This window comes from Oryctolagus cuniculus, chromosome 9 (assembly GCF_051225735.1).
Source record: "Oryctolagus cuniculus isolate XC-2025 breed Fujian yellow rabbit chromosome 9, ASM5122573v1, whole genome shotgun sequence".
In the NCBI taxonomy this organism is placed as follows: domain Eukaryota; kingdom Metazoa; phylum Chordata; class Mammalia; order Lagomorpha; family Leporidae; genus Oryctolagus; species Oryctolagus cuniculus.
The window spans coordinates 124,742,122-124,765,428 of record NC_142875.1 but is presented as its reverse complement, the minus strand read 5'-3'; the positions used below and the strand labels follow the sequence as shown (position 1 = coordinate 124,765,428).

Sequence of the window (23,307 nt, the reverse complement as noted above, 5' to 3'; positions counted from 1 at the left end):
TGATTCCCAAGTAGATTTTTCCTGTGCTGATCCTAATCTGCTTTTGCTATAGCTCATTACACATCTTTAACCATTCCATGTGCTTCCATTCATTATATACTTAAGTGCTTCCCTATTTTTCTTTTTAAGATTTTTAAAAATTTTTTTGAGAGGTAGAGTTACAGACAGAGAGAGGGAGAGGCACAGAAAGAGGTCACCCATCTGCTGGTTCACTCCCCAAATGGCTGCAACGGCCAGAGCTGGGCAAATCCAAAGCCAGGAGCCAGGAGCCAGGAGCTTCTTCTGGGCCTCCCACACAGGTACAGGGTCCCAAGGACTTGGGTCATCTTCTACTGCTTTCCCAGGCCACAGCACAGAGCTGGATAGGAAGTGGAGCAGCCAAGTCTCAAACTGGCGCCCATGTGGGATCCCAGCACTGCAGGCGGAAGCTTAGCATACTAAGCCACCACACCAGCCCCTGCCCTGTTTTTCTTACTAAATTTAATCTTCACTGGTATTACCTTATCAACATATTTTTGGTTTCATATTACATCTAACCCATATACCATCTGCCAACATGACCAGTATGTCATTTACATCTGTTTAAAAAAATTATTTATTTATTTGAAAGGCAAAGGAACAGACAGACTTCCTGTGGGGTGATTCAGTCCCCAAATGCCTACAGTTGCCAGGAGTCAAAAACTCAACCTGGGTCTCCTACGTGGGTGGCAGGGACTCAGCTACCTGAGCCATCACCTCTGCCTTCCAGAGTGTGCATTAGCAGGAAGCTGAAATCAGAAACAGAGCCAGGACTCAGATCCATGCACTCTGATATGGGATGCGGGTGGGTGTGCCATCCACTGTGCGAAGCCTCTACCTTCAAACCCAGTGAGTACTTGTCATGCTGAACAAAACGCCAGAGAGAACAGCGAGGGCTCACTGACTGTGCAGCACTGGCACAGGCAGAGCCCAAGGCGGAGTTTAGAGGAAAGCAAAGGCTGATGCCAGGGAAGAGATGCGGTCGGATCACTCAGCAGGTGGGGAACGGGTTGAGCTGGGGAAGATCAGTCTGGTGATGAAACTCTGGACACTGTCATGGTACCTAAGAGCTTCGGGGGTTAGGCTGTGCTAGCTCATGGCTTACACGTGCCTCTTGGCTTAAAATGAGCCCGAGGAGACCTGGTTACCTCTATGATGTGTCCTTCCTGCTATTAACGAGGGCCAGGGATTTCCCAGGCTCGCTCGATGCAAAGGCCCGAGCAGTTTAGAGCATGCTGGAGTAAGAAGTGGATTTGCTTATACTGCTTCCTCTGGACTGTACTACAGATGGCCTGGAAGCCAGCAAGCGCTCTGGATCTCTTGTATGCCAAGGCTCTTCCCACCTGACGTCACGAGGACATGGCAGTCAGGAGAAACACAAACCAACGGCATGATTTGAGAGAGGGAGAAGCAGAGTACATATATGACTTCTAATCCCTTGAATGAACTCAACAAGCTGACTTGTTCTGCAATCTGCAGCAAGATGTAGGGGGAAGGCTGCAGGAGGCAGGAGACAGCTTCTTCTGTGATCTGGACAGTCGCCTGGCATTGGTCAGCTGTGGTCCTAGCCTGACCTACAGATCTCTCAATACGGAAATATCCTTCCAAAACCCAGGATGACCCAGACGCTGTGTTAGGGCTGGGGATGCAATGGTGACCAAGGAAAAACACTGTTTCTTGGTGGAGCTTAAAATCTAGAATGAAGGGACTTCAAAACATTCAAACACAGGAAAACAGAATTAGATACTGTTACTGTGGTGCAGGAGAAATCTGAAATCCATGCATAGTTTTCTTTTACCATGCACATTTTTCCCTGAAGTTTTTGAAGGCCCCTCCCAGATCCTCCTGCAGTTAAAGCTTGAGAGCCACTGGCAACGCAGGAGAAAGGAGAAGGGGGAAATGATGGAGAGGGAGAAGTGATGAGAAGGGTGGTATCACGGAGGAATGGCATCACTTATGGACCCCACTGAACAGACCACCGTAGCTGATCACGCAGTTTCGGGGTACTCGGCCATCTCACCTGCCTGTGTGACCATCAACACTGGGGATGTTGTTTGAAGGCTGGATTTGTCTCTTGCTTGAGACACAACACATCCGTGGTTTCAAATGTGCAGGGCTTTCAAATGTATTCAAACAGCACGACACCAATGGGAGCCACAGTCTGACAAGAGACAAAGGACGAGAGCGCCCCTCTCGCGTTCTGGACAATGGCTAGAGGAAAAGTCGGGACTGCGGTGAAGCATGGGAGCCACGCTGGATACAAAGGCTGCGTCGCCACACGCAGGAGATGAGGTACCATGGGAAGAAGCAGGGAGATCAGAAACGCATCCGGAAGTTCAGTGTGAGGTGGACCTGAACAAGCAGTGGAGGACAAAGCCAAAAACCGTCCCCAAGTCCTACGGCCAGAGCTGCCTTCAATTCATTTATTCGCATGTTGCGTCTCATCTGATGGAACAGGGAAGTGCAGGATATTCTTGCCCAACTTTTAAAATTTATTCTTTGATTAAATTATAATGAAATATTTGGTTTGCAATAGAAAAAGAAATCAACTGCTTTTGCTCTTACAGATAAAAATTACTAGGGAAGAGTTTGAGAAAATCCTAAAGAGATACACGGTTTTCTCTGCAGGCAGAGGTCCATCAGAGCGGAAGCGGACAAAAGAGCCGGCCTCCATCCAACCCGCTCACCTCCCAGCTGAGGACGGGGGCTCAGGGTGGGGAGCCCACACGCCCCACTTTGCATCACTCTCGGTTTAAACACAAGCTAAAGACACAGAATGGAGACTGCCTCTTCGGGAGAATCGGTGCTATGTGTGGCCCGCCCCCGCATCACTCCCGAAATGGGTGGAGGGCTTCCAGCTCCATGCCGGGCCGGCTTTGACCTGCAGGCCCCTGGGCCTGCCACCGGCGTGGCAAGTCTGGATGGTGGCAGCCGCCACTTCCCGGACATGGAGGAGACCTCTCGTGGGAGCCTGAGCAAAACAAGAGATGGATTAGAAGAGAGCCGGGCAGGTCACCAGTGAGGAAGCCCAACCGCTGCCGGGAACCGGAATGACCAGACAGGGACAGGAATGGGGCTGAGTCACCACCGTGGGTGGGACCCCAGCCGTGCCGCCGTCTCCTGCTGAATCCTGACGTGCCAGGCCTGAACCGTTTACAGGGCTGTTCTCCCGGACAACCCCCAAAAATCCCCTGGTGTCTGTAGCCTCTGTGAGCCAACCAGGAAACTGGGGAGTAGACGGCTACCATGGCCTCTGCTGCGTCAGGCGGGCTGCGCTGTGCCCTCAGTTATGCCGGGAAGCACCAGCCTGGGTGTTGCTGTGCGGGGCCTTCAGGTCCTTTGTGGACTTGATTTAACTCTGTCATTGGGGGTAGGAGTTGTGGGGCAGCAGGTTAAGCACCCTGGGATGTCCCCTGAATGCTAGAGTGGAGTGCTAGAGCAAGTCCCTCTTCCGGGCCAATCCAATTTCCCACTAACGTGCCTTCAAGACTGCGGATGATGGCTCAGGTATTTGGGTTCCTGCTATCCCTGTGGGAGACCTGAATGGAGTTCTGGTTCTGGCTTGGCCCGGCCCCAGCTGCTGCAAGCATTTGGAGAGTGAACCAGCAGATGGAAGATTGATCTCTCTTTCTCTCTCTGTCTCTCCTTCTCTGTCACTCTGTCTTTCAAATAAATAAATAAAAGCTTAAAAAATAATAGAGTCCATAATCAACTGACTATCAAAAAGGGACAGGATCCGGGACAGTCTGGATGGGTTTGGTTTAAGCAGGCAAAGAGCCTTCAAAACAAAGCTGATGCTTCCCTAAACAGAGAAATTTCACCAGGGACAGCAGGTGGAGTCTGCGCAGAGCAGGTGACAACCCAGCCCAGGAGTGCAGCCTTGCCTGGCCAGCCCCACAGTGGCACGAGCCCCAGACACACAGTAAACACCGTAACACGTTACGTCTCCCACTGATTCTGCTCCCTGCTTGAGCCTGACTAATACACGAGCCAAGCATCCCCCAAGCAGCTGGGGAGAGAACTCACACTCTCTCAAGGCCAAAGTGGACCGGTATCCCACCCTGCCTCCCATCGCATCAGTTCAGCACGGACGCCTGCCTGTCACAGGAGTGGTACCAAATCCACATGCCCCGCAGGCACTGAAGGAACACAACACAGGCCCAGGCTGGGCGGCCAGCAGTTCTGCCTGACGCACTCCCGGGCCAGGTACGGAAGTGTTTGGTACCTTGGTTTCCACATCTCCGGCACAGAAGAATGTCAGCACCTGTCAGGGGCAGGCTTCTGGCTCGGCACTTGCAGCACCAGTAGGATGCCCGCCCCCCAGATCAGAGTGCCTGGCTTCGATGCTTGACCCTGCTCCAAATTCCAGCTTCCTGATCACGCACACTCTGGGAGGAAGTGCTGATGGCTCAAGCAGTTGGGTGCCTGCCACCCATGTGGGAGACCCGGATTAAGGTCTGGGCTCCTGGCTTCAGCTTGGCCCAGCTGTGGCTGTTGCAGACATTCGGTGAGTAAGTTGGCAGATGGGAGGTAGGCATCTCTGTCTCTCTCTCGCTCTCTGCCTCTCAAATAAATTAACAATATTTTTAAAGATAATAGTACCTACCATCCAGGGTTGCTGCAGATTCCACTAATCACATTGTGTAAGCACTCCGAACACCTGGCACACAGTGACTACTCAAAAAGGCTAAGAACCATTGACCGTTTCAGCAGACCGAAGAGAGGCTGATGCAAGCTAAGCTTCTGAAATGGGCAAAGGGGGAGTGGGAACAGTCACGGTGACTCTAGGGAAGCTGGAGCCACAGGAAACCACACAGCGATGACACAGAGCATGGTCAGCATGACACGGGCACTCAGGAATGCTGCCCTGACCATGACGAGTTCATGGGCCTTCCTCCTGATCCAGGGCTGGGCCAAAGCGAGCAAGAGCAGTGCCTCAGACTGGCCCAAGGAGAGTCCCCGAACTTGCCCCAGGCCTGATGGACCTCCATGCAGAGGAAGAGTGCAGGGTCTACCAGTGTCAGCGCCAGCAGGTTTCTCCACAGGGGGCAAAAACGGATGCAGCTGTGGAGGGGTTACAGCCGCATGGCTGCCACCCTCGAGAGAACACAGCTGACGACGCAGAATCCCTGCGGGAACCGCCAGCAGGAGACATGATGTGGCTCACTATCCTGATTCGTGGTAAGCAGGCCAGACTGGACTGGCCAAATCCAGCGAGCCTGGAAGCGGTGCGCAGGCATCAGCAAGATGACACACCTTCACGTTAACTCTGGGAGAAAAGACTCCTGAGTGCTTCCAGGAGTACTGTGCAGCTTTCCATAGCGATGACGCTGGAAAGAGGACTAAGAAAGGAAACAGGTCTGTGACAGGCAGGTGCCGAGGTGCCACAAACAGAATCCCAGAAAGCAACACAACCCAAAGTGACGTTGACCAACACACCCTGGTCATGACGGTGTTCGGAATCTGAAGCCACTTTCACACACTCTCTAGAGAACTGGCTTCAGAAATGCATCTCCGAACCCTCTGATTACTAATTTGCGAGACGCCGTCTATGATTTCCGGTGTGACGTCATCAGGCTGTGCTGCGCGCGGCCACGTGGCCCGGAGGCAGCCATGATTACTGTAGGAAGGAAGCAGAGAGCCCAAGGTGCTGCTAGCAGGTTGGGTTGGAAACCCAAGGGAGCAGTCAGGAAGCCGCCAGCTCCGTAGCACGTGGAGCACACGGGTCTCACCTGTGCAGGGCGGAGTGGCGGGCTGGGTGACCCACCGTGCAAGAGCTGGCCCAGCGGGAACGCAGCGCGATTTCCTTCTGTGGCCCTGCCAGCACAGCGCAGCTCAGCACAGCACACCTCTGGAAATATGCACACTCTGACAAAACTGAATTCTCCAACCAGGGAGCTGGCGGGTGCTTAGAGGGTGCTCGTGGAGCAGAGACGGCGTCCATCTTTCTTCCCAAGCTTCTCCTGGATCTTCAACAAAGCAATGATTAATCCAGACAGTCTTGTAGTCCTTAAAACAGCCCATTCCACGAACTTCCTGTTCGATACCTTCTCAGTCCATTACAATCCCATTGAATGTAAACTATGTTTTAAGACCTGTACTTCTGGGGCCTGCACTGTGGCTCACTTGGTTAATCCTCCACCTGTGGCGCTGGCATGCCATATGGGCGCCGGGTTCTACTCCCAGTGCTGCTCTTCCAGTCCAGCTCTCTGCTGTGGCCCGGGAAGGCAGTGGAGGATGGCCCAAGTGCTTGGGCCTTGCACCCGCATGGGAGACCGGGAGGAAGCTCCGGCTGTAGCGGCCATTTGGGGGGTGAACCAATGGAAGGAAAACCTTTCTCTCTGTCTCTCTCTCTGTCTCACTAATTCTACCTGTCAAATAAATAAATAAATAAAATCTTTAAAAAAAAAAGATCTGTACTTCTGTGAAACACATATGTGCCTTGGACATTCTCCAGGGGTGTTGCTCTTCCGAGAAGAAGAGAGAAGGATGTGCTCAGGTGTATCCACAGCTCATCACTTTCAAGTCAGTGATCCTCTGCACTGAATGCCAATCAAAACAGGACCACCTCCTGATGTCAGCACACGAGCACCACCCCCAGTGCTGTTTGCTTTTTTTTAAAGATTTTTTTATTTATTTGAAAGAGAAGAAGAGACAAAAAGAGGTCTTCCATCCGCTGGTTCACTCCCCAATTGGCCACAGCCAGGAGCCAGGAGCTTCCTCTGGGTCTCCCATGTGGGGGCGCAGGGACCCAAGCACTTGGGCCATCTTCCACTGCTCTCCCAGGCCATAGCAGAGAGCTGGATCAGAAGAGGAGCAGCTAGGACTTGAACCGGCACCTGTATGGGATGCCAGCACTGCAGGTGGTGGCTTTACCCGCTATGCCGCAGTGCCAGCCCCCACCCCCAGCAGTGCTGTTTTCATACCAGCGACATATTCAGACTACAGGGCACAGGAAGCCTTTGCAACACATGTGCACTGGGAGCGGAGGCTGAGGGCCTTTAGCTCCATGCCATGTTTTCCACTATGGACATGCTGGAGCCCATGTCCACATCCAGCATACACGAGTAAGGGAGACAGGAGGACATCACAGGTCATCATGTGAGACAGATGTGGAAAGCGCAGATGCCTGCTTCCCAACAGGCTGTGACGGGAGAAGGTGTAGCTGCACAGAACAAAGAATGTGAAACGCACTTAGCAGGCTAAACCCTCATGGGCCACCGCCTGGCAGAAAGCAAAGCCTCTGCTTCCAGCTTTCTTATATACCAGAAACAGGCCACCAACAGGGCAGCTGCCGGGCTCAGTGGCTGACACACCAAGTTCCCAGTGGACGTGCCTGTGCTCAAGTCCCTGCTACAAGTCTGATCCAGCGTCCTGCTAATGTGCACCCTGGGATGCACAGGCGATGGCTCAAGTAATTGGGTTACTCGCCACAGCTGGGCTGTGGCGGGTCCCTGGCTTCAGCCTGCCCAGCCCTGGTGGTTGCAGGCATTCAGGGAGCAAACCAGCAGATGGAAGACCTCTGTTGCTTGGCCTTTCAAACAAATAACAATCAAGAAATATGCCATCGCTGGCCATTCAGAGTGAGGTAGACAAAAGCTCTGTTGCTGACCAGGAACCCAAAGGAAACTTCCCTTGGAGAAGAGGAAGCCTTGCACCTGTAGGACAGACAAGCTGTGTGCCCTGTTCATGCCGCACACCAGGCCTGGAAGGGCAGGCCACCCCAGCACCAGAACCCTTGGTTCTCCCACCCGAAGCCAAAGGACCCTAGCCCGAGTCCTCCCAAGCACGTCAGCAGTGGTCTTACATTTCTGTCCTGTCCCTGCAAGACTCTCTTCCTCGCAACCTAAGTATTCTCTCTCCACTAATCCTGAACGGCTACCTTCTCCAAAAGCCTCCGGGATGCCCTCCTCCACGGACAGGATGTAACTCCTCCCGGCTTCAGGGGAGAAGGCCCACCTGACAGGTGCCCTTCTCACATTCTACCAGGCTCTACCTGCTATCACAGATAATCGGCTGCATTTCTTACCCAGCCTAACATACTCTGGAGCCTCCTAGACCACGTCTCCTGCTTCATCCAGCTCGCCATCTGTGTTCCCAGCAAATAGTATTTGTGTATTTCATAGCTCCCTTATGAATGGACCCAACCCTGCCTACACCTTAAACAAACCACCATTCATTCGAAACCTACACAGCTTCATTAAGCATTTAATAGGTACAAGGAATCAGAGATGGTGAAGATGAGTGAGAAGCAGCCCTGCTCTCCTTGGAATGTGTAACTCAAGGGTGCAGCTAAGACGTCCACATAAATCACTCATAGCGAACAGGTATGAGTGGTACTACAGACATACAGACATACACACATACACACACACACACACACAAACTATAACGTGCAGAGGGGAGTTGAGGAGCAGGCATTGGCGCTCAGTTAAGACACTGCTTGGGCACAAGTATCCCACGTCAGAGTCCTAGAACTACTTCAGTTTCCTGTTAACGCTCATCCCTGGGGACAGCAGGTGATGGCTCAAGTACTTGGGTCCCGGCCTCCCACCTGAGAGACTTGCATTGAGTTCCGGTCTCCTGCTTCGGCCTGGCCCAGCCTCAACTGTTGCTGCCATCTGGGGAGTAAAGCAGTGGATGGAAGCTCCCTCTCTTTCTCTCAAATAAAATTGAAAGAAGAAACTAAGGAGAACAGAAAAGAAGAATGGTTTCAACTGGTGGGGGTCAGGGAGATTCTGGGCAGGTTTCCTGAAATGGGAAAAAAAATCACCAGTATAGGCCAGTGCTCACACACCGGCTCTGTCACCTAATCCCAGCACCACCCTTCTGTTTTATAGATAGGGAAAGTGGGGCTCGGAGAAGTTAGCCAAGTTGGCCAAGGTCCCACAGCTGATAATGAACCTGGGAATCACATGGGCAACACAGGCAAAGCCCAGGCCGGTGTCCCCACATCTGCCCTCCCCTCCTCCACACACCCTGTGTAGGATTCCCACATCCACCAGAAGGAGGGCAGGGTACCCCAGGAGTGGCCCAGCCTGCACAAAGGCCTGGAGGGGAAGTGGGGGAGGGGAGGTGTCGTGGGCGAGAAGGCGAGCAGCTGGCGTGCCACTCTCCGGCGTCGTGCCAGCCAAACAGGACCAAGGCATTTCCCATCTGCCAGGAAACCTAGGTTACCACAAGGAAAACACGCTGGAGGTCTTGGCTGCTATTGTTTTATGACAATCATTTTAACCTTTCAATCTAAATGTCACGTAATGCAAACCATATTCCGTGGAAGATTGATTTCCCCCTACAGTTCCTCTTCCTTTAGCTGTCTTTCTTTTTCCCTCTCTGTAAGGATGAGAACTAATTTCCAAAGGCTTATTGAAACATGGAATGAGGGGCAAGCACTGGAGCACAGTGGGTTAAGCCACCACCTGTGACACCAGCATCCTGTGTGAACACCAGTTCGAATCCCGGCTACTCCACTTCTGATCCAGCTCCTTGCTAATGCATCTGGAAAAGCAGCAGAAGAAGGCCCAAGTCCCTGAGCCCCTGCACCTACTTGGGAGACTCAGAAGAAGCTCCTGGCTTTGGCCTGGCTTAGTCCTGGTCTAGTTGTGGCCATCAAGGGAGTGAACCAGTGGATGGAAGATCTGTCTTACCTTTTCTCTTTCTGTAACTTCTGACTTTCAAATAAATAAATCTTAAAAAAAAAAAAAAGAAAGAAAGAAAGAAAAAATGTAGAGTGTTTTAAAATACTCTTGAGAGACACAGAAAAGAGGAAGGCAGCCAGCACTGCGGCTCACTAGGCTAATCCTCCGCCTGCGGCGCCAGCACACTGGGTTCTAGTCCAGGACAGGGCGCTAGATTCTGTCCTGGTTGCCCCTCTTCCAGACCAGCTCTCTGCTGTGGCCAGGGAGTGCAGTGGAGGATGGCCCAAGTGCTTGGGCCCTGCACCCCCATGGGAGACCAGGAGAAGCACCTGGCTCCTGGCTTTGGATCAGCGTAGTGCGCCGGCTGCAGCGCGCCAGCTGCAGCAGCCATTGGAGGGTGAACCAACGGCAAAGGAAGACCTTTCTCTCTGTCTCTCTCTCTCACTGTCCACTCTGCTGTCAAAAGAGGAGAGGAGAGGAGAGGAGAGGAGAGGAGAGGAGAGGAGAGGAGAGGAGAGGAGAGGAGAGGAGAGGAGAGGAGAGGAGAGGAGAGGAGAGGAGAGAGGAAGGCAGGGGGAAAGGAGGGGGAGGGGGAGAGAGGTTCTTTCATTCTTTTACTCCCTAAATGCCTATGATGGTTGGGGCTGGGGGCAAGGTCAGGGTCAGGAGCCAGGAGCCCATTCCAGGTCTCCCATGTGGGTGGCAAAAACCCAACTACTTGGGCCACCATTGCTGCCTCCCAGGGTCTCTGTTAGCAGGAAGCTGAAGTTGGGAGCCAGAGACAAGAATTAAGCCCATACATTCAGGTACAGAATGTGGGCATCTGAAGTGACAGGCCACACATGTGCCCCAACAGAGGTTTATCTTTATGCAACATACTTCTGAGGAGCCTGTACTGCAGGTAAACAGACACCTGGGACCCTGGCAGGCCATAAGGGCACAGGTTCACGTCCCAGCCACTCTACTTTTCTTTCTTTTCTTTTTCTTTTTCTCTTTCTTTTTTTTATAGATTTATTTGAAAGGCAGAGATTAAGAATGAGAATGAGAATGAGAGATCTTGCATTTGCTGGTTCACCCCCCAGATGGCCACAATGGCCAGGGCTGGGCCAGGATGAAGCCAGGAGCCAGGTGTCTCATCAGAATCTCCCACGTGGGTACAGGGTCCAAGCACTTGGGCCATCCTCCACTGCTTTCCCAAGATCATTAGAAGGAGCCAAACTGGAAGTGGAACAGCAGGCATTGCAGGCAGTGGGCAGCTTAACCTGCTACACCATTTCCTATTGTACCAAACAACACTTAGGCAGTGTCAAGGGAGTATTTTAATATTGTATAACTGGAATGATTTTAAGAAACTTAGAGATATTTTAAAAATTTGTTGAGGCCGGCGCCGTGGCTCACTAGGCTAATCCTCCGCCTTGCGGCGCTGGCATACCGGGTTCTAGTCCCAGTCGGGGCGCCGGATTCTGTCCCGGTTGCCCCTCTTCCAGGCCAGCTCTCTGCTGTGGCCAGGGAGTGCAGTGGAGGATGGCCCAAGTGCTTGGGCCCTGCACCCCACGGGAGACCAGGATAAGTACCTGGCTCCTGCCTTCAGATCAGCGCAGTGCGCCGGCCGCAGCGGCCATTGGAGGGTGAACCAATGGTAAAGGAAGACCTTTCTCTCTGTTTCTCTCTCTCTCACTGTCCACTCTGCCTGTCAAAAAAAAATTTTTTTTGTTGAATAATTAAGAGATCAGAGCCCGGGGCCGAGACTGTGGCATCTTAGGTTAAGCCTCTGCCTGCAGCACAAGCATCCCATATGAGCGCCAGTTCAAGTCCCAGCTGCTCCACTTCCCATGCAGCTCTCTGCTAATGGGCCTGGGAAAGCAGTGGAAGATGACCAAGTGCTTGAGCCCCTGCACCCACGTGAGAGACCAGGAAGAAGCCCCTAGCTTTGGATTGGATTGGCCCAGCTCCAGCTGTTGCTGGCCATCTGGGGAGTGAACCAGTGGGTGAAGACCTCTCTCGCTGCCTCTCCCTCTGTCTGTAACTCTGCCCCCTCAAATAAATAAATCTTAAAAAAAAAAAAAAGGATATCAGAGCCTAACATGATACAATTGAAACTGTGTGTGTCGGGGACCAGCAACCGGCACAGCATCTGAGTAATGGGAGAAACAGGGCAGGGGGTGTGCACAGCTCCGTCTCACAACCGGCTGCTACCGCAGGTTCACCTCAGTTCCCACGCTCACAGCCCTGGGAAGGTCACTCCGGCTCCGCTCCAGCTCGCACACTTGCAAATCCCAGGACCGGACATCACTTCCCCCAGGGCAGGCACGTGCCGCAGAGCTCCCGCCCCCTGGTAATGCCACAGATGCTGACGAATGACCCGATCTCAGGCACCTGAGTGCGTGCAACCCCACACCACTGAGAGCCAGGAGCCCCTCCCTTCCTGGTCTGCCTGAGGACTGAGGCCAGGACTAGCGGCCTGGGCAAAGGAGACGGGGCTCTGAGACACAGAGAGGAGGGGAAGCCACCTTAGCAACTGCAGAACTGATGCGAAAGGGGCAGGCGAGGAAGCAGCCCGGCAGACTCCAGAGCCAAGTCTGTCCACGGCCAGCACTCAGGCACATGTGAGCCCACCCCCACCCCGACCCCCAAGGCGGCCTGGGGATTCTGGAACCACTTACCACGTGGGAGCAGGCTTCATCTCATCCATCCCATATGTGACCTTGTCACAAATCTATGGGACGGGTAGGGGTCTGGCGCAGTGGTGAGACCACCACCTAGGACATCCGTATCCGGTATCAGAGTCCCAGCTCTGTGCCTGATTCCAGCTTCCGGCCAGCACACACGCTGGGAGGTTCAAGCACTTGGTTCCCTGCCACCCACATGCAGACCAGGACTGAGTCCCTTGGCTCCTGGCTTTGTCCTAGCCCAACCCCAGCTGTTGTGGACATCTGAGGAGTGAACCAGTGGAGGAAAGATCTCTGTTTCTCTCTCTCTCTCTGCCTTTCAAAATAAACAAGTAAAAAAGTATCCAAAAGCCTAAGTGAGCAGGTGGTTCTGCCCAGCGCCACCTACAGTCCTTCAGCAGCTCCTGCAGCGTAAGCCCAAGCCAGGCTTTCTCCATAGGGACAGCCTGCGAGTGTACAGGAACACAGGACCCCCGCCTCTCACATCAAAACCTTTCTTGTTCTACCTCTGGTGATGGGGAGAATGCGGACAAATAATTGTTTCCCACCCTCCGAAGATAAAGAGGTGTCTGTTAGCACTGCTCAGTGAGAGCAGGAAAAGGCAGGCAGCTTGGTTTCCCATTGTGGGATTACCAGGCCTCAGTTTTCTCATCTGTGAAATGGAGACGCCCCCTGCACCACAAGGTTGCTGTAAGACTGACAAAGGCAGTGCTTGTGAAACGCCTGGCACACAGCAGGTGTCGGCTCCGCTCTCCCATCTACCCCTCAATACAATGAATCACCACCACTCACAGCTTCACATGTGGTCCTGAGCAGAGTAGCAGCCCACCCCTAAGAAAAACTCTCCAAGTCCCCGAGACTCGGCTGGGAAAGTCGCTCTTCCAAATAATAGGGCATTTGCACTTTTTTTTTCCACCCCAGAAAAACCCAAATACTCAATTTAGCCAATTTATTTTTATTTATTTTTTTGACAGGCAGAGTGGACAGTGAGAGAGAGAGACAGAGAGAAAGGTCTTCCTTTGCCGTTGGTTCACCCTCCAATGGCCGCTGTGGCTGGCGCACTGCGCTGATCTGATGGCAGGAGCCAGGTACTTCTCCTGGTCTCCCATCCTCCACTGCACTCCCAGGCCACAGCAGAGAGCTGGCCTGGAAGAGGGGCAACCGGGACAGAATCCGGCGCCCCGACCGGGACTAGAACCCGGTGTGCCGGCGCCGCAAGGCGGAGGATTAGCCTAGTGAGCCACGGCGCCGGCTCAATTTAGCCAATTTTAACTCACGTGGGACAACACTTTCTTCACAGGTTGCAGACGACTCGTTGATGGGGTAATACAGATCGGAACTAAGTTAATCCCCACCAGAAGCTACTAAGAAACAAGTAGCTCCCACATAGAGGGTAAGCATTCTGCGTGCACTTCCACCCCACTGAATCCTACCAACCCTATAAAGCACACACCATTGCTATCCACCCACTTTACAGATGGGAAAACAAAGGTCAGGGGCTTTCAAATGACCCAGTCCCAACACCAGGCAGAGTTCAGCAACAGGCCGGGGCACAGGGGGAGTCCCAGCCCTACACCCGGTCCTCCAAGTCCTACAGGAGAATTCCCCCACGAGTCCGTATCATCAGCAAAGAACACACACATCAGAACGGCAGAGATTCGGACACTTACCCCTCCGACCCGTAAATGGGAGAAGCGGTCCCAAGCAAAGAAAACCACAAAAGCCCTAACTTCCAACTCGCGGCACACAATTCCTCCTAAGCGTACACCGAGAGCTGCGGCTGCGGCGGCGCGGGCCGGCTTCCCGGAGGCCGGCCGGGCTCGGCAGGTGCAGGTGAGCGCCGCCGTGCACCTGCAGCCGCCCGCGGAGGCGCCGCGGCACCCGGCAGTGCTCGCGGCCAGGCACCGAGGCGCAGATGACAACCGGCTTGCGCGACAGCACGGGGACCTCGGAGCACTCACGAGCTCGCGGGCACAGCCGCGAGCACAGCGTGGGCTCACCGGGCGCCGCCTCGCCCGCCCCCGGCAACCTCACCTCCCGCCGCAGCCTCCTCTTCCGCCGCCATCGCCCGAGCCCCCCAGCGTAGGTCGGCCCCGGGTAGGGGCGCGGGCACCCAGCCGCTGGGCTCGGCCCGGGAGCCGGGGGACCCCGCCGCAGCGCCCCGGGCGCCGCCGACTCCGCCCGCGGCCTGGGCTGGCGCCCGCAGTCTGCGCGCCGAGGGCTCCGCGCTGGAGCCGCGGAGCGGGCGCAGGGCGGAGCCGCGACGGGCGGAGCCGGGGCCGGGGCCTGAGCCGGGGCCGGGGCCGGGGCCGGAGCCGGGGCCGGGGCCGGAGGAGGCGCCGTGGAGCCGCGCGGGGGAGAACGCGGGGCTTGGCCGTGGCGCCCCGGGCTGGCAGGGCGGGGAGGGCCGGGCGCGCGTCGGGGCGCTCACTGCACCTGCGCGTCGCTGCTTAGGGGCCGGTGGAGGGGACACCAGGGGCGCCGTTTGGGCTCCTCGAGTGCGTGGGTCACTCCGGAAACACGTTCCCTGGGGACTCGCTGGACGGACCCTGCACGCAGCTGGGGTTAGGCTCGCGCCGGGTCCCTCCCAGCCCGGGAAACCGCTCTGGGAACGTCGCACTCCTGGCTTCTACCCCCCAATGCCACCTCCACCCACCACTGCGGGCAGCTGGGAAGCTCATCCTGCAGCGGGCCGGGGCAGCTAGGCCCCAGACCTGCACAGGCCCGGGTTTCCGGACGGAGAACACAGGTCCGAGTTGGTTCGCAAGGGCGTGTGTGGGGGGACGAGGGCGCCTGTTTGGTGCCACCTTGATGCTATGCCATCTGGCCCCGAGAGCATCTCCGGGAGACTCACAGCCCCTGGCCCCAGGTGCATCAGACACCTCCAGTCCTGTCTGGGCAGCCGAGGGTCGAAGCAAGTTCATCAGTCGGGTCTGTTTAGCAGTGGACGTCGTGCACGGCGTCCAAGCTTGCGGGTGAGTCATCATCTGGCCAAGTCTTGAGAGTGATTCACTTCCACCCAAAGCCTGAAGGCCCGGAGGAATGCAGAGCGCTCGCTGTGGTCCGGGACTCTCCCTGCACGGCAGGAGCTGGGGAGTCCTTACGCCTTGCTGGCCGCGCTGAGAGGGGCTGAGGACTGTGCCAGGAGCTGTGGCTCCGGGTTTCAGCCTGGCCCCGCCCTGTCCCTTGCTGCCACTTCGGGGAGTGACCCAGCACATGGACGATTCCGTCTCTCTAGGAGTTAAGAAATTCTGGGGTTCTACTGCACAGAAAAAAATGAATGTCGATAATGATGTACTGTAGGCTTTGCTCAAAAAATTGGGAGAAAGGCTGAGTTTTCATAATAAAGAAATGGTGAAGTATTTGATACATATGTTCACCCTGATTTGGGAATTGCACAGTGTATACAATGTGTACTGAGACATCACAGGGCCCTAAGCATACATAGTTTTTTGGTGTCAGTTACATTGCTGTTGCTGTTTTTTAAAGATGTGCCTATTTCAGAGGCAGAGTTACAGAATGAGACACAGACAGAGAGGTCTTCCAGCCGCTCGTGCTCGTGCACTCCCCAGAGGGCCACCACGGCCAGTGCCGCCTCTCGTCGAAGAGGCATTCTCTGCGCCCTTGGTTGTTGCAGCAGATGACGCAGGGTGGAGCAGGATTTCTACCAGCCAGACAGGGGTAGCAGTACACTAAAATTCCAGGAAAATCACAAGCAAGGCTAAAACTTAGGACAAGATGGGGGGGGGGGTGCTATGCAGGTGTCTCTGTACTTGTGGTTATTACCTGCAGCTCTTCTCCCCTTACAGACAATGCATTCCTGGGTGTCGGAGACGATAGTAAGATTTACTTTTGCGCTCCTACAGGGAGCAAGGTGTCCAGGGGCCTCCACCCTTCCTCCTGTGTTCCACAGAGCTGCACAGGAGGGTTCCCTCTGCATTCCACAGAATTGTACAGGAGGGTTCTTCAACTCCTTTTTTTTTTTTTTAAAGATTTATTTATTTTACTTGAAAGTCACAGTCACACCGAGAGGAGAAGCAGAAAGAGAGAGAGAGAGAGAGAGAGAGAGAGTGTCTTCCATCCACTGGTTCACTCCCCAGTTGGCTGCAACGCCTGGAGCTGCCTCAATCTGAAGCCAAGAGCCAGGTCCTTCTTTCAGGTCTCCCATGCAGGTGCAGGGGCCCAAGGAGTTGGGCCATCTTCTACTGCTTTCCCAGGCCATAGCAGAGAGCTGGATCAGAAATGGAGCAACAGGGTCTTGAACCAGCGCCCATATGGGTTGTTGGCACTGCCGGCTTTACTTGCTATGCCACAGCACGCCAGCCCCTCCTGTTCAGGTATTATTTTACCCAGCTGCATTGGTGGGGAGCTGGACGGGAAGTGGAGCAGTCAGGCTCAAACCAGGCTCCAAATTAGGATACCTGCAATGCAAGCCACAGCTTAGCAGCTGCACCCCAGAGTTGGCCCCCCATTTTCATTTTTAACAGTAACTTTTTGGCAACTTTTAATTAATTTGTATTTCAGAGGCAGGGAGACAGAGATCTCCCAACCATTGCTCTAGGCCCCCAAATGCCTGCGGCAGCCAGGGCAGGGCCAGGAAGGAGCAGGAACCAGGAACTCCATCCTGGTCTCTCAGACAACGCACAGATGCAAGTACCCGAGCCATCATCTGCCTTCTGCCTCACAGGAGGGCATACGAGGAAGCTGGACTTGGGAGTGGCGCGGGCACATGAATCCAGGCACCCTGACTGGGGCGCCAACATCCCAAGGGGCATCTTAACTGCTGCTCAAATGCCCACCCGAGGCCCAGATTTTGACACGCAATGACTTCCCTGTTTAACAAGGGCATTAAGGAAAAGATGTAGGTTAGGGACCACCAGAGTGTGACCGGGTTGAACAGGATCCTGTCTGGCTCCTTTGGGCCAGTGGAAAAGTGTCGTCACTGTCAGTGCTTTCTGGGGCACGGGGCGGAGTGCTACCTGGGCCAGTTTCAGTGCCTGCTGGTGGGAGGCATTTTCAGTTTTCTGCTTACCAACAGGTTTTGAACTCATGGAGCAGCTATATAGCTCTCGTCTCAGCCAGGCCCTGACACTACAACTTAGAGTTTGTGTAGCCTTATGTTTTTGCTTACAGCTTTGTAGGGAGATCTTTAGATAAAGACGTTTTCAACTATCCCGACTGCTTAAACATAACACGACTGAAACTTCAAATATTTATTTTGTTTTCACTTCAAGTGTAAAAGTTGTTCAGTAGTTTACATTTACAAAATAGTCTTGAGTTCTGAATAGCGCCTACCTCAACACTCAAAAATTAAACCAAAGTAACCTCACCAGCGGAAACTTTGTAAACAGTTCTTATTCTTGTCCTCCTTTCAGTGAAAAAGCTGTCATGCCACCATAGACACGTTCTGAAACTCAGTACCTGAACACCAAACTCAAGAGCCTGATGATTATTTTTCTAGACAAATGCTGCATTTTATTGCTTTTTAAAAAATAACTAATATATATATATTACTTTATTCTTTTTTAAAGCAGCATTATCCCTCACATTTTTTCATAAAAATCTAAAATGCCTCTAGTAGTCCCAAGTGTCTCGTATTTATAGTTGTTCTCAGTGTGTTAAGATTTCTCAGAGATAAGTGCACTTATAAAGAGAAATGAAATTTAAGTAAGGGGGGGCATTAATCATGCTTGTAGCAAAACAATCATCTTGAATGTTCTGAATTTTAACAATTCAGAGAGAGAATGCTTTTCATTGCCAGGGAGCTCTACTGATGAAAATCTCAATTTATGTGTCTCAGGTCACTAAAAAGAGAGAGCTGTTTCTTCCATTAATTGATCTTATATTAATTTTGATTAATTGATTGTCTAAAGGTTTCCTACAAGAAAACACCAGGGGCCGGTGCTGTGGCCCAGTGGATTAATGCCCTGGCCTGAAGCGTCAGCATCCCATATGGGCGCCGGTTCTAGTCCCAGCTGCTCTTCTGATCCAGCTCTCTGCTGTGTCCTGGAAGAGCAGTAGAAGACGGCCCAAGTCCTTGGGCCCCTGCATCCGCATGGGAGACCTGGAAGAAGCTCCTGGCTTCGGATTGGCGCAGCTCTCGCCATTGTGGCCAACTGGGGAGTGAAGCAGCGGATGGAAGATCTCTCTTTCTCTCTGTCTCTACCTCTCCTCTTTCTGTGTAACTCTGACTTTCAAGTAAAATAAATAAAATCTTTTAAAAAAAACCAAAAAATGTACTTTAAAATGTTTTAAAAGGTATAGATTTACACAAAGATGTTTTCAAAAACTGAAAAAGTATGCTGCTATAGAAATGAAAGTAACCCTATCTTAACCATGCCTTAGCAACCAAAGAACATTTTAATATTCCACATTTTCCATTCAACTAGCTTATTAAATCAGCTGTGTATGACGTGGCTGATTTCTAAGTGAGTCCTTATTTTGCAGGCAGCACAATGCTTCAATACATTTTATAAATTTAACACTACATCACTAATAAATGCATGAACAAAATAACATAACTTGTTTTAATACAAAGGTTTTTAATTAAAAAAAATCAGTCTACATTAAATCAGGAAACCAATAATTCTAAATTATACAAGCTTTCTGTATACTTAGAAAAACCAAAACACACATAGTTTATAATAAAACTCTTTTAATTCAAAATAGAGTCTAATTTAAAGAAATGTCATTATACCCAGTTGATCAGATAGCGTTTTGTCATTTAAATGAAATGATTCACCTGAAATATGGGAGACGAATAATAGAGAGGATTCAGTCTCAAGGGTACTCTGCACATCGTGTGCTAATTTGCATCATGAATCAAATTCTTAGCTTCCAAAGGGCAGGCAGTCTTTACTTCCTTTTGGATAGGCACTTAAGAAATGCTCGTGATGAGGGGAACCCCCAAAGATGGTGAAGCACTCTGTTAACTCCAGGGAGCAGAGTGACCCTTCCAGAACGGCCCCTGCACTACCAGGAGGTCCTAAGCACTCTCAGGGAAACTGAACCAAAGCGCTGTCTCCGCAGCAGTGGCGGTCACCTCAGGTGACCCCGCTCCTCTGCATCCATCTCAGTCCCTCTCGGAGGCAACCTCAATGCTGCCCGCCTAGACCAGACCCAGGGCACTCTCCTCCCAGCCCAGGACAGGAGGGGGGGTGACAATCTCAAACCCCAGCAGGCGCTAACGATGTTTCTGAAAAAAGAATTAAAGGCAGTTATAATTAGAAAAATCAGAGTTAGCCCAATTGAGAAAACCCAGAGTTGTAAAAGAGCTCCCTCTCTCCTCCGGCTCGGCCACGTGATCGAGACCAGCAAAGGGAAGATGAGCCCAGGGAGTCCGAGGAGGACCGCGCAGGAGGAGGAGCGAGCTGTGGGCGGCCATGCGGCGGTTCCGCGGAGAGCACAGGTGGCTGGCGGGGCTATCGTCACGTGAGACCACTCCGTATTCTTCCTCTGCTAGTATTCTGAAGCGGCTCATTCTAGAGGGAGAACGCTGGGCTAGCAAAGATCACTGAATTCTGAGGGAATACCTGGACTCTGGGGCTGGCATCACGGCCCCACGCGATAATCGCAACCTCGCAGCCTGCCTTTCCTTCCTGTTCCACAGCGGAGGAGCTCAACGTGGAGGGGCCGGGCCTGTCAAAGATCGGCCAGGGCCGCACGTGGCCTTCCCACAGCTCAGTAAAATCCCACTCAGTGGAGAACGCCCACTCCGTTCAGGATCTTTGGTACACTTGGAGCGTAGGAAAATAATGGCACGACAATACTCGTACTGTCAGAGGAACTGAACGTTAACCAGCCGTGATATGTAACAACTTTCTAGAAAACCAAAGTGAACAGCTTTGTTCTCTACGAGTCCATATACATGATCAGAAGTTTGACATTTAAAAAAATAGTTTAATAAAAATACACTAGTTCTACAAGCAGCCTCCATTGTCATTTCTGGGATTCAACTCACCATAATCAAATTAAAATAATGCTGTGTCCTCTTGGTAAAAAAGAAGTCCTCTTGTCACGAGAAAAGCAACCTTCCATTTCCTATAGTACAGAACATCTCCCTATCAGTATACAGACTACATAGATAAAGGTCAGTATTTCTGAATGAAGTAAATATATTAGTGGATTGCTTGAGTGAAGGTGATAAGCTTCCTCTTTCTTATTATGCTCTTGTCGCACCCTACTGTGGTGTCTGTGTAGCAACTGGATGACATAAAGAACCAGTGTTATTTCTCCTTAAATGTCTTAAAACCATTACAGAAATTGTCTTCAGATATATTCTACGGATGTCCAAACCAGTAGGGCAAATGTTCTCCCACCAGCTACGGGAGATGGCTTTTACTGATTATCTAGACCCTTACGATTTGCAGGAAAACAGCCGCACTGCAGGGTTACCTACAGCTTGGCCGATGTTGCTTTAAGTGATATGTGTTTCTCCTGAACTGATTAGAGGTGTTACAGTTCGAAGCCATGGCACACACAGGCAGAATGGACCTTAATATGCAGGTAGGCAGTGCAGTTACAGAGGGATGTATGTTCCTTTTATTCCAGTACCTTCGTATAATAAAGTTAACAAAAATAATAAAATAGTAAAAAAAAAAAAAAAAAAAGCCAGCTGGCACTGCCAACCAATTCCTGTAGTAGTCTTAGAAATCCTAATCCCGCAGAATTTCCTCTCGCAGTCGGCGAGCACCACCGTCCGTCGTCAGGAGTGCTTCAGTGTACTGTGACCTACGCCAAGCAAGCCTGGTGATGCAGCTACCTGAGTTCTCTTGGCTGTGGGCGAATGCGCTCCTCACTCACAACTTCCCGGCTTTCATGTACGTAGGGATGGAGCCGCGCTGAGTCAACCCTTCGAACCTTTTATAGGTATAATTGAGAAAAACCCAGTCTTTGGATTTGTAGTCGGGTTCTGTGGTATTTGGCACTAGAATAGAAGAGTGAGCCGTGAATGAACGCAGTTCGTTAGTGAAATGGCAGATTTTTAATAATGACGTTACACTGTCTTACCTGGTTGTAAAATATCGGACTCAGGGAAGTCATCAAAATTGGAAGTATCATCGATGCTCTTGATTTCTATAGGGATTGCTGCTGGCCTTTCCCTATGAAAAGGTAGTGAAGTGTTTAAAAAATAGAAAAAAAAAAAAGGTATTGAGTAGCCATGGTAAATTTTCTTGAACCCTTAATTTTCCAATAAACAATTCTACTTGCAAATTCCACATGCTATCCTATAGATATTACAAAGGCCAAGGGCATTTACTGTGGGTTTGGGAAAACTTAAGCAGATTTCAAGAGCTGAGAATAATTTTTAAAAACTTATTTATGTATGTATATAAATATATTTATTTATGTGACAGAGGAAGGGAGGGGGCTCCCACCAACTGGTTCACTCCCCAAATACCTGCAATAGCCAGGGTTGAAGCTAGAGCCAGGAACTCCATCCAGGTCTCCTACATGGGTGGCAGGACCCAATTACATGAGCCATAACCACTGGCTCCCAGAGTCTGGACTGGCAGGAAACTGGAAACTGGAGTTAGGAGCCAGAGCCAGGAACTGAACCCAGGTCCTGCACTATAGCACAGGGCATCTTAATCCCTAGGCTAAATGCCCAACCCATGAGGATGACTTTTTAATTCAAATATTTCCATTTACGTAGAATTTCCATGTCTTTGTACTAAGACTTTCTCAGGCTTTTTTTTTTTTTTTTTTTTTTTTTTTTTTTTTTTTTAAAGCAGAAAAACAAGAGTTAGTGAAAAGAAAAGAAAAACAGAAGAGATTTTACTTTAAGGATTTTTATAATTATACAAAGTATTTGGGATACTGCTTTAGGAATAGAATTCTTCCAGCAGAGATTATGTAAACTCCAACATCGCTGAGGAAAATAAGGAGTATAAAAGATGAAGGGACTATGTCTTTGTGAGGAGATCTCTGTTGTGACTTACACAAATCATAACTGTGTCAGTCATAACATAGGAACCAACAACTCACACATCTTCAGAGAATCAGGAATATACAAGTCGTGGTGTGATTCCTTCCTTCTCTAAAATGTTTATAGTTAAAAGAAGCTATCAGTGTTTATTGCTTCTGTTTTTTCCCACTAATATTTACTGGCTCCATTTGGGGACTAAGTTTACCAAAGTATCTTAAATGATACATTGTGGTGGAATGAAAAGGCCACGCCAAGATGGCCACTGGCAACGGAAACTGCCTAGCAACAGGCTGTGATTGGATGGCTTCGGAAACCACATGGCAACGGAGCCTGCCTGGCAACAGGTTGTGATTGGATGGCTTCAGAAACTGCCTGGCAACAGCCTGTGATTGGTTAGGGCATAGACTGCCCCTTGACCGGACTGGCTGCCTTGGCTATATAAGCTGCAGTACCAACTGAAATAAACGAGTCTGTGGGCTGCTTGCCTCTGGCCTGTTTTCACCTGACTCCCAGGGTCTGTGTGGTAACTCCACACCACTTGCCCCCATCAAGCTCCTCCTCTCAGAATGAATCCACTTCAACAATACATATTTTTTTTTTTTACCAGAATTATTCCACATTGTTTATAATTAATGCTGTCATCCCTCAGTATCCATGGGTTGGATCCAGTTGGTTCTAGAACATCCATGGATAGCAAAATCCAAGTCCCTTACATGAAATGGCACAGTGTCTGCATAGAATCTACAAACATCCTACTGGAGACTTTATATCATTCGAAGGTCACTAATAATATTGAAGGCAATGTCAGTGTTATATAAATAGTTGCCATACTGCAACAGTTAGGGCATAGTAAGAAAAGTCTACATGTCTTCAGTACAGGTGCAAGTTTACTCCCAACTATATTCAATCTACAGTTGGCTGAATCCATGGATGCAGAAAATATGGCTGGAGGGCTGACCGTATACTGACTTGACTTAGTTTAGTGGAATGATGGAGCCTGGAGCCCTGAAATCTATCCTTTTTGTCTTCCATTAGCAGTGTGTCTGTGGCCAGC

At 51.3% G+C, this 23,307-nt stretch overlaps 1 protein-coding gene and 1 long non-coding RNA gene across 29 annotated transcripts in view; one reads left to right on the top strand and one right to left on the bottom strand.

The window, feature by feature from the left end:
- The first annotated feature begins 14,731 nt into the window (after positions 1-14,731).
- On the top strand, positions 14,732-20,934 carry LOC138843888 (uncharacterized). The gene is made up of 2 exons (XR_011379039.2): positions 14,732-15,300; positions 18,199-20,934. It is a non-coding gene; the product is annotated as an uncharacterized LOC138843888 (long non-coding RNA).
- The window catches only part of STK38L (serine/threonine kinase 38 like), a 179,419-nt gene continuing 174,962 nt past the window's right edge, over positions 18,851-23,307 (bottom strand). For all 28 annotated transcript variants that reach the window (XM_089304730.1, XM_089304736.1, XM_089304739.1 and 25 more), the window contains 2 exons: positions 21,335-21,426; positions 18,851-21,251 (listed from right to left, as the gene is read on the bottom strand). In XM_089304730.1, the coding sequence (XP_089160856.1) occupies positions 21,124-21,251; positions 21,335-21,426 (220 nt within the window). In that variant the 3' untranslated portion in view covers positions 18,851-21,123. The remainder of the gene's footprint in view (positions 21,252-21,334; positions 21,427-23,307) is intronic.